The 11,797-nt window shown below is 45.5% G+C and overlaps 1 protein-coding gene across 1 annotated transcript; it reads left to right on the top strand.

Annotated features, from left to right (window-relative positions):
* Positions 1-552: 552 nt before the first annotated feature.
* Positions 553-10,197, top strand: LOC308322238 (cathepsin Z-like; the record flags this gene model as incomplete). The annotated part of the gene is made up of 9 exons (XM_080773432.1): positions 553-805; positions 2,639-2,808; positions 3,769-3,867; positions 7,407-7,537; positions 8,105-8,268; positions 8,927-9,106; positions 9,405-9,555; positions 9,688-9,850; positions 10,072-10,197. 9 exons carry the CDS (start codon positions 553-555, stop codon positions 10,195-10,197), a joined length of 1,437 nt encoding a protein of 478 aa, XP_080629558.1.
* Positions 10,198-11,797: the final 1,600 nt, after the last annotated feature.

Raw genomic sequence — 11,797 nt, 5'->3', positions numbered from 1 at the left:
ACCTTCACCTGTTTCCGTCCGCTTCTGGGTCCTAAAATCATATCCTGACATTATAATCTGGCCAAGATGGACCCAGCGGGAATTGAACAGCTCCGAACCATTTTGGACCGACAGTCTGTCGCTCTGGGAGAGCATCATGATGAGTTGTCCAATATTGGAACTACACTGAATTCGTTTGGATCCGCCATGACAGTCATGACAAACCAACTCCAGCAACTCCAGGTACAAGTTCAGTCAACTGCCCCTTCTGCACCAGTTTCTCATCCCATACCAGCTCCACCTGCTCTGCCAACTCGAGAACCCCGCCTGCCTACTCCACAACCTTATGCAGGTGAACCAGGTACCTGTAGATCCTTTTTGACACAGTGCTCACTCAGCATCGAATTACAGCCTCTGACTTTTACTACTGAACGAGCAAAAGTTGCTTTTGTTATCACACTGCTTACTGGTCGGGCCAGAGAGTGGGGAACTGCTGTTTGGGAGGCCGGTTCTCCATTCTGCAATGATTTTCAAGACTTCACAGAGGAAATGCGCAGAGTTTTTGATCGTTCCATGCATGGCAGAGAGGCGGCCCGTCAGCTGCTGCAGAGCCGCCAGGGACGCAGATCTGTTTCCGATTATGCCATAGATTTTAGCACCCTTGCTACTAACTGTGGTTGGGGAGCTGAGGCACTTTTTGATGTTTTTTATAATGGCCTCGCTGAGAACATCAAAGATGAGATCGCCACTCGTGAACTGCCTAAGACCTTTAATGAGCTGGTTGAGTTGGCTATCCGTGTGGACAAGCGGGTGGCTCAGCGCCACCGTGAGAGAGACAGCCACAGTACGTCTGGGTTTTCAACCAGTTCAGCCCCCCCATGTCCTTCAAGCCCTGAGCCGGTTTCTGTACCGTCTGTGGAGCCCATGCAAGTGGATCGTACACATCTGACTTCAGCTGAGAAACAGAGAAGGAGAGAGGCCAAGGCGTGTCTGTACTGTGGCACAGTAGGACATTTCATTGCTACCTGCCCGGTAAAAGGGAACGCTCGCCAGTAGACCGGGGAGTACTGGTGAGCGTGACCCCTGTTCAAAGTTCCCCAACATTGCGTACTCTGTTGCCTGCTACATTGACCTGGGGGGGTCAGCAACTCCCCCTTTCCGTGTTGGTGGACTCTGGTGCTGACGAGAGTTTCATCGACACTGGGTTGGCTGCACAGTTGGGCGTTTCCATCACCGCTCTACAGTCACCACGGCAGGCCAATGCACTCAATGGGAAGAAGCTCGCCAGTATTTCCCACATCACAGCCCCGGTGAGTCTTCTTTTATCTGGCAATCATCATGAGGAGATAGCCCTGCATATTATTGACTCACCTATGGCTCCTATAGTTTTAGGTCATCCCTGGTTGGTTAAACATAATCCTCATATTAACTGGGTTATGAATACCATTGTGGGTTGGAGTGATTTTTGTCACTCACACTGTCTCCGCTCTGCCCAGTGTTCTGTCCCCCCCCCTATAATCACTCAGGAGGACTTTCCTGATCTGTCTGCAGTCCCACCTGAGTATCTGGACCTTCGACCAGTATTTAGCAAGTCCCGGGCCCTATCTTTACCACCTCATCGCCTCTATGACTGCCCTATTGATCTGTTGGAGGGAACTAGCCCCCCCCCGGGGTCGCCTTTACTCACTAGCGCCGCCTGAGGTCAGGGCAATGAATAAGTACATTAGTGAGTCACTGGCAGCTGGAATCATCCGGCCCTCCTCTTCACCTGCAGGGGCAGGTTTCTTTTTTGTGAAGAAGAAGGACGACTCTCTTCGCCCATGCATTGACTATAGAGGGTTAAATGATATCACTGTAAAGAATTGTTATCCGTTACCCCTCATGTCCTCTGCTTTCGAACTGATACAGGGGGCTACTGTGTTCACCAAGTTGGACCTTCGCAACGCGTACCATCTGGTTCGCATTCGTGAAGGAGATGAGTGGAAAACAGCGTTCAACACTGCATCTGGACATTATGAGTATCTTGTTATGCCGTTCGGATTGACAAATGCCCCCGCAGTTTTTCAGAGTATGGTGAACGATGTGCTACGGGACATGGTGGGCCAATTTGTATTCATTTACCTCGATGACATTTTGATTTTTTCCCAGTCTGTCCAGGAGCATGTCCAGCATGTCCGTCGGGTGCTTCAGAGACTGTTGGAGAATCAACTTTATGTCAAGGCGGAGAAGTGCTCATTCCATCAAACTACAGTGTCTTTCCTGGGTTTTGTCGCCGGTGCAGGAGGAGTCCAGATGGATGAAGCGAAAGTGAAAGCGGTGGTCGACTGGCCCACCCCTCAAAACCGTAAGGACGTTCAGAGATTTTTGGGATTCGCCAATTTTTATAGGCGTTTCATAAGGGATTACAGTAAGATTGCTGCACCTCTCACAGATCTTACTTCTACCAAGATTAGGTTTTGCTGGTCAGACGGAGCCAGCAAGGCGTTTAATCTACTCAAAGGACTTTTCACTACTGCACCCATTTTGACACTTCCCGACCCCTCCCTCCAGTTCATTGTGGAGGTGGATGCCTCAGATGTTGGTATCGGTGCAGTGTTGTCCCAGCGTTCTGAGAGGGATCACAAGATTCACCCCTGTGCCTTTTTCTCCCATCGATTAGACTCCACCGAGAGAAACTATGCTGTCGGGGACCGTGAGTTGCTGGCAGTGAGAATGGCTTTGGAGGAGTGGCGTCACTGGCTTGAGGGCGCCTCTGTCCCATTTGTCGTCTGGACGGATCATAAGAATTTGGAGTACCTCAAGACGGCCAAGCGCCTAAGTTCTCGTCAGGCACGGTGGTCGTTGTTTTTTGCTCGCTTTAATTTTGTTCTGTCTTTCAGACCCGGTTCCAAGAATGGAAAGCCTGATGCTTTGTCTCGACAGTTCTGCAAATCAGAGGAAAGTAAGAGACCAGACACAATTCTTCCTTCACAATGTTTTGTGGCTGCAGTAACCTGGGATGTTGAAAAAGCAGTACGTAATGCGCAGCAACAGGAGTCAACCCCTGCAAACTGTCCCGCTAACATGTTGTTTGTTCCGAGCAACACACGCTCCCAGGTCCTCCAGTGGGGCCATTCTTCACAGCTCGCATGCCATCCTGGTGTCAGAAGAACCATGGCATTTCTACGTCAGCGCTTTTGGTGGCCGTCTATGACAGAGGATGTCAGGACCTTTGTTGCTGCCTGTTCAGTCTGTGCTCGAAATAAGAACTCCAACCAACCTCCTGCGGGTCTGCTGCAGCCTTTGCCCGTACCACAACGCCCTTGGTCCCACATTTCTCTGGATTTTGTGACTGGACTTCCCCCCTCCGATGGTAACACTGCTGTTCTTACGGTAGTAGACAGGTTTTCAAAATCTGCTCATTTCATTGCTCTTGAGAGCTTACCTTCTGCTAAGAAAACAGCTGAACTCATGATTGACAATGTTTTCAAGATTCACGGCTTATGTGTTGATGTGGTTTCTGACAGAGGCCCCCAGTTTATTTCACAGTTTTGGAGGGAATTCTGTAGACTTCTGGGTGCTACAGTTAGCCTGTCGTCTGGATACCATCCTCAGACAAATGGACAGACGGAGCGGGCCAACCAGGACTTGGAACGGGTGCTTCGTTGTGTGGCCTCTCAAAATCCATCCTCCTGGAGTCAGCGTTTGGCATGGGTTGAATATGCACACAATTCACTACCGGTATCCTCCACTGGGCTGTCCCCTTTTCAATGTTGTCTTGGCTATCAACCCCCTCTGTTTCCATCTCAGGAGGAGGAGGCCAGAGTTCCATCTGTCCAGGCCTTCATCCGCCGGTGTAAGAGGACCTGGAGGAGAGCTCGCTTAACTCTCCTTCGTCATGGGGAGCAGGTGAGGAAGGCAGCGGATAGACGCCGCACCAGAGCACCTCGATACCGATGTGGTCAGAAGGTTTGGTTGTCCACTCGTGATCTTCCATTGAGGTCATGTTCACGGAAGTTGGCTCCCCGGTTTATTGGTCCCTACCCCATCATTAAGATTATCAGTCCTTCAGTGGTAAGACTCAGACTGCCTAATTCTCTTCGTCGTGTTCACCCTACGTTCCATGTGTCCCGGATCAAGCCTGTTCTCCATAGTCCTCATGCACCACCATCCCCAGCCCCACCGCCTCCACGGCTTATCGATGGGTCTCCTGCCTACACTGTTCGCCAGCTGTTAGATTCCAGACGCCGTGGCAGAGGTATGCAGTACCTTGTTGACTGGGAGGGTTACGGTCCGGAGGAGAGAACTTGGGTTCCTGCTAGAGACATTCTGGACCGGTCTCTCATCCAGGATTTCCATCGTCAACATCCTTCTCATCCATCAGTGATGCCAGGAGGCATCCGTCAGGGGAGGGGTACTGTCAGGAATACAGTCTGAGCCTTGGGTCTGGGCTTGCCTGTGGGTGTGACTACACTTTAGTTGTTGCTTTTTGTGCTTCTGCCCTGACTAATTGTCATTTCTTGTCATTCCAGTGCCGTCACTCCCACTCATCTGCTCACTCTCAATCAGCCAATCTGAGTGGAGCTTCACACCTGCACTCTGTTCGTTTGTCACACTCAGTCTATTTAAACCCTGCTTGTCTCTTTGTTCTCTGCCAGATTATATCTCCTGTGTCCCTGTGCACTCTGCTCCAGTCCCACCAGTTTATGCCTGTTTTTGTGCTTTGTTCTCTGACCACCTGCCTGGATTCTGACCTCCCTTTTTGCCTGCCGATTTGGATTTGTTTGCCAGTGTTTTTTGTGGATTCGTTTTCATGGACTTGTGTTGGACTACATCTTCCTGTGAACTGACTCAATTAAAACTCTGTTTAACCTTCACCTGTTTCCGTCCGCTTCTGGGTCCTAAAATCATATCCTGACAGAGAGGCAATGTGACAATGTGTTGCGGGTTCAAATCCCGATCCTGACGACCATTGCTGGGTGTCTGACACTCCCCATCTCTCTCTCCCTGATCCACTACATCCAATTGTAAACTTGCTCAGAACAGTATCTATCTCGGGCCAAGAAATAGACACTCATAATGGGAAGGCATATCAGGTTTTTAGAGTATTTGCTGGGAGATTAATTGTAAATGACATAATTCCATAATAGATCTGAGACTTTGTAATAACATGTATAGGGAAGGGGAGAGCAAGAGAGAGAAAGACATGTAAAAATATGCTCATTTGAGACAGGAAACTGGTAATTGGAAAACAGTCAGCCTTATTTGCACTAGATGTCCAGTTCACTGGCAGCCCTAGTGATCGCTTTCCTTCCTCTAAGATGATTGCCAATCAGCCGATCTAGTTTCCCCCTATATCTAAATATTAATAGTCTCCATTACAGTCAGGAAAATGACTTTCATATATCCCATCACCCCTTTCTGATGGGATTAGATTTTAATCAAGGTATTAAATGTGTCAGACAGTCTATTCTTGCAGATTGGGGTACTGCGGTGTGGGACTGGATCTTTGTTATGAGACATAGTAGATGCAAGAGTTTATTTTCTAAGAGGCATCTGGATGGTATCAACATGGACGCCAAATGTCACTTGGCTTGCACTCCATTTCATAAAACAGTAATGTTCTGATTACTGGGCTAGTACAAGTACAAGTGCAAGGCACCTACAGAAATATTATTTGGAATGTGCGAACCATTGACAACCCAGAAAAGCTCAACTAGGCCAAGTCTGCATATTTAATCTAATGGAAGTGGGTGAGAGTTGGCACACTTGACTCCCATAAAGGTTTGTTGCCCCTCCCTGGCTGGCCAGCTCAAGTTGCTCTGGAAAAGAGCACAAGGTCAATTTGACATGCATTGTAAAAAGGTGTTTATTGAATTCAAACTGGTGGTGATTGTCACAGATTAGTATGAAAACCTGCAAAACATGTCCGTCGCTCCGCCGTCACGCCTACATATATGGTTGTCAGTCCATCACACCTCGTCACATTACGCCTCGTGACACATCACGCCACCATATATGGCCATCAGTCCATCATGCCTCGTGACACGCTTCATATATGGCCGTCTCCATATATGTAGATTACGACACTGACCTCATCAAACCCTGGATAGCCATACATGGAGAAGACTGAATCATGTTGATCTGCATATATGTAGCCGGCCAGCAACTCTACATCTGACCTCAAACCCTTAGATCTCCATATATGGAGCTGACCTTCTGACTTTCCATATGTTTCTCCTTCGCCACCCGTCCTTTCTCTTTGATGTCTCTCTTTTGACTGATACTGTCCATTCAAACTCTAGACGGGCCCGCCCCCAAACTTGCCCAAAGTTATTAGTGCACCCGGCAGCCAGCAAAAACTATAGTTCACAACAGGCCCGGCCCTACCTGGGCCCTCATCAAACCCTGTATACTCAAGACACTGTCCCCATTGCCACCCTTAGATCTCCATATATAGAGCTGACCTGTTCTGACATTCCATATGTTGATCTGACCTCATCAAACCCTGTATCCTCAACACACTCCATATATGGCCAGTGCAGAATTCATACCATATATGTTGATCTGACCCCCCCATGCCAAAGCACCAGCGCTCGCCCAGCATTCTGCCGTCACCCAGGCGGATGCGTGCACACGCCCTCAGAGCGTCTTACTGTATATATATATATATATTTATTTACTTTACCGTAAGTTTTATTTTACTTTAAACCAGTGTATCTACCAAATGTAACATTTAAAGTTATTGTTAGATTATATTAGTGTTTTCATGACTGTTTATACTAAGCCGCAAACACAAACTTGGCTTAAGTGTAGCCAAGTTGCTTATTTTGACTTGCTTCGGAAATTTCTTCTTTTTTTTCATGACATGGACTGCGAGATTAATATGTATTCGTCTGCAGACTTCCATCTGAAAATATTTGTTGGGTTCACAAAATATTTGTGATTTGATATCAATGTTTCTCAAAAATGTTTTTTTCAGTTGTTTTTTCATGCTATTAAGCAGCAAACCCGCACACTGCACTTGCTGGTTCAAGAGCTTTTTATTTAATGGCTGGTTAAAGAGCTTTATATTTAATGGCTGGTTAAAGATATTTTTATGTAATGGCTGGTTAAAGAGCTTTTTATTTAATGTCAAAGAGTTTTTTAATGTCAAAGAGCTTTTTATTTAATGTCAAAAGTTTGACATTAAATAAAACGCTCTTGAACCAGCAAGTGGCAGTGTGTGTGCAGGTCTCCCTCCTCCTCCTACAGATCTGCTATTTTCAAATGCCGCTTGTTAATCTAGAAACATCTGGCAACACACTGATTATCTGCAGTACAATGATCTCTCTGCCTCTTGACTGCATGCACCTCAAAGCTGAGAGCAATCAAGCTTGATTGGGCCTTGGAGGGTTTAAAAGCTTCACCCAAGACCAGTAGCATGTAGGTGTGTTTCCTGTCTCCAGTTCAACATGGTGCACATTGTTGGTTTCCTGGTGATGTTCATGATGTCTGCTGTTCTGGCTAAGAACTTTTATCAAGAGAAGCCTCGTTGCTATAAGCCCATTCCGAGGAAGCCTGGCTTTGGTGTTTCTAGGTAAGCTAACTTTTCAAGTTTACCTGGTGTTATAGTCTTGGTAGGCCATGAAGTGTTCATGTTAATGTGGTTGTTTTCAAAATGCTATCCATTGAAAGCAATGTGGTTGTGTTGTAGAGTAATGAAAGGTCTTGCTGAGGTTTGCATTGCAAATCAATCACTTCTGAACAACATTTACCATCTGGTGTTAAGTATTCAAACACACTTAACACTTGACCCAGTTCTATCTGATTGGACTGTGCAGTAAATTGTTAAATGTATTGGTCAAAATGGGTGCTATTATGACACTGGGTATATTGCATATACTAGGTTCCCAACTTGCGTTGTTCCCAAGAGACTTGACTGTCTTTTCAGGCAAGTGCTTAACTTAACTGCAGTAGCCTACAATATTTTCACAAATGTATTTTTTTTTTTTTTATATATATATTTTTTTAACCTGTGCTCTCAATGTCGACTAAGGTTGCTCAGTATCGGTTTCCATAACTTATCAGTTCTCTTGAAAATGCTTAATGTCTGAGATGGTGCATGAAGATGTGTTACATGTAACTTTCTACATTCCCATGTTAGAACCACTCCACGAAAAAATGAGGTGCTGAATCTGGTCGAACTGCCTAAGAACTTGGACTGGAGAAACATTGATGGCATAAACTACGTCTCAACCACCCGCAACCAACACATCCCTCAGTACTGTGGCTCTTGCTGGGCCCATGGTAGCTCTAGTGCCTTTGCAGGTATGACAACGCAGGTTATTTTGTGCTCTCAATTGCCCATCCATTCCTGTTTTAGTATTTGTAAGTAGTTTTAACTTGTTAAACTGCAAACTAGCCATCTGCTCTTGTGATATGGGCTCTTAAAGGGCCACTTCACCCCTCTTGCAATCAATCTTATTTGAATTATGTTTGAGAGACAAACACTTTCCAAGGGTTTTTAGGGGGGGGGGGGGGGGGGGGGGTAAATGTGTTTTTAGGTATTTCAAAGTGTCCATGGGCTCAATATGATGTCATGGACACTGGGCTCACTTCCTTCCTGGACTACATGTTGTCTCAGTAAGACAGCCCTCCCCCTATCCACAAGGAGGATCAGTGGACCAAAGCATTATAGGAATTGTATAGTCTATGAAGCAAGTGAGCCCATGGACACTGAAATACAAAAATATCTAAACTCATTACCCACATATAAACCCCAGGAAAGTGTTTCTTGTCTCTCAAACATCATTAAAATAAGATCCTGTTGCAAAAGGGGTTAAGTGGCCCTTTAAGAAATACAATGTTTGAATTGAACCTAATCTTGCAAAAATCATGAAGCAATATGTTAAGAGTTTGGCCCTTTTATGTTCCACAAATGGGTGTGGCACTTCTGCAAATCAAATGTATCCATTTGTCTTGTCAGATCGAATCAACATCAAGAGGAAAGGGGCGTGGCCATCTGCTTACCTGTCTGTCCAGAATGTGCTGGACTGTTCTACAGGGGGCACCTGTCATGGAGGAGACCATGCTGCGGTATGGCAGTATGCCAACGAACATGGCATTCCAGATGAGACCTGCAACAACTACCAGGCAATTGACCAGGGTAGGTATCTGGCTTCATAGATGTATATAAGAAAGCTAGATGGCTCACCTGCACTCTGGCCAATAGAGAGCGACGTTGGTCATCTTACCTCGGGCCACATAACATTGTGTCTATGGGCCATGTACTTTTAAATAACCATAACTTGCTCAATTTTCAAACTGTTTGTTATAAATGTTCGATGTCTTCATACTTATATGCTTTTATATGACGTTCATATAAAAAACAAAATTAAGCAGATAAGCGTCCTGAATCATAGCCACGTTGATAAGCTTCAAGCATTCTGTCTTTGCTCATCCAGAGTGCGATCCATTCAATGTCTGTGGGACCTGCACCACTTTCGGGCAGTGCAACATTGTGCAGAACTACACCAGGTGGAGAGTTGCTGCCTATGGCGCGATTTCTGGCAGAGACAATATGAAGGCAGAGATCTATGCTGGAGGACCCATCAGGTTTGTTTTCACTAAATCATACATTACCCAAATTATGTTTTTAAGTAACACTTCTATTGCATATCAAATTGGCATGCATGCTTTTTCATAACTTTGACTGGATGTTTTCTCTGCCCCCCCCACCCAACACAGCTGTGGGATCATGGCTACGCCGAAGCTTGATGAATACACCGGGGGTGTTTATTCTGAGCATTACTTTAGACCTGACATCAACCACATAGTCTCTGTGGCTGGCTGGGGAGTCGAAAATGGCACCGAATACTGGATTGTGCGCAATTCATGGGGAGAGCCATGGGTAAGGCTCAAATAACTAAATCTAGACTTGGAAGTGTTATGTGCAGTAACTTATTAATTTTTTAATTTAGACTTAAACACTACCAGTTCACCACAGAACTGGGGACCCAGGGTAATGCTCCCCCTAAGTAAATTGCTTTCACCTGGTGTTTTACTTCTTCAAAATAATGATTATACTGGGAGAGTACCCATACCTGGCTTACACTATTTTTCTTTCCATAGGGTGAGAAGGGCTGGCTGAGAATTGTGACGAGTGCTTATAAGGGAGGCAGTGCAAGCCAATATAACCTTGCTCTGGAGGAGGATTGCATGTATGGGGACCCGATTGTACCCTCAACCTACCTCTAGGCTACAACCACCTGCAGTCTAGCCAAATTACTGCCTCATGTGCTGGCTCTTGTAGAGGCTACCCTGATACTGTCATTAATTTTTGAATAAAGCATCAGCTTGAACTGTACATTCCTTTGTATGTACTTTTTGTCCTTGCATCATGGAAAGGGTTTCATTTCCCTAGTGGGATAACCTCAAACAGGATTTGTATAGTTACTTTATAGGGACTAAAGTAGCTCTGGTCCATAGCCTTCTACGATTCTGCCCTGCAGTATAAGGCAATGGGACTTAAGGTTTTAAATCTTGAGGCTGGTCTGATTTCGATTTGAGATTTAAAACCGAATGCCCCACTGTAGAGAATGCACTGGTTTTCCTACTCTTGATGGAACATTGTTTTACCTTGCCAATATACTGTTATGTGTAGCCCATCCCCCATTTCTCACTTACTTGGTAATCTTGCTACAGTGCTTTGCTGTTTCTACTGCACACAACAGTCGTAGACTGTAATATTATGCACCTTGACTGATGGTGCAACCGTCTAATGAGTCTGGCCCTCTTACACTAAATGGCAAAAGCATATTTGTAACCGTTCTGTATGAGTTGTTCCAAAACTATTTATGCAAGCGCAGTAACTGCAATTTGTGCTACATGTTGCCCTGTATCTCTGAAATAAGATGAGCTGTTAATGGCCTATTTATACTGAATTATAGGTTCCTCACGTGTTCTAACTTTTAATGAGTGACGTATAGGGACTGACAATGTTGCCCTTAGTCTTGACCACACTAGCAATATGATGGTCATGCATTGAAACCACTTAACCCCTTTTGGTGTTAGCATTATGTTATGCATTGGCTATTGAAAAATAGATCTACAAGCTCATAGCGTGCCACTTGGTGGTGCGCTATGAGCTTGTAGGTCTGCTATTTCTGAAAAATCTAAACTACTGACAAACGGCTTTTTCAGAACTGGTCAAAATGGGTTAAGGGAGCAAAAGAGCGTAAGCTCCGGCCATATTTGAGGGGGTTAAAATCCTGTACTCAGTCCTAGTCAAAGTTTTCGGAGTGTCGTGCAGATGCTATCAAAATATCTCATCAGTGCTGATATTCCCAAGTATTGTGACCCTACAAATGTTATCGTTGGTGTGGCATTCCTCGTGACTATGTCGGCAATATTCCACTAACTGAGTCCCAGTGTGACTAATGCGTTGGCACCCATCAGAGCCATACTGTACCTACCTACTGGCAAAACCCTTTTCCCTATTTGAATAACTTTAGACTGAATAGGCTGCACACTGTTAAAATGCAATAAAAGCCAGTGTTTTGTCCTATAGTGCTAGAGGTTCTTCGACAGGGGTCCAAAGTTATTAGTGCACCCGGCAGCCAGCAAAAGCTATAGTTCACAACAGGCCCGGCCCTACCTGGGCCCTCATCAAACCCTGTATACTCAAGACACTGCCCCCATTGCCACCCTTAGATCTCCATGTATAGAGCTGACCTGTTCTGACATTCCATATGTTGATCTGACCTCATCAAACTCTGTATCCTCAACACACTCCATATATGGCCAGTGCAGAATTCATACCATATATGTTGATCTGACCCCCCCATGCCAAAGCACC

The sequence above is a fragment of the Protomyctophum bolini genome (assembly GCF_963924005.1).
Source record: "Protomyctophum bolini genome assembly, chromosome: 10".
NCBI lineage: Eukaryota > Metazoa > Chordata > Actinopteri > Myctophiformes > Myctophidae > Protomyctophum > Protomyctophum bolini.
This window is presented reverse-complemented; position numbering and strand designations above follow the sequence as displayed.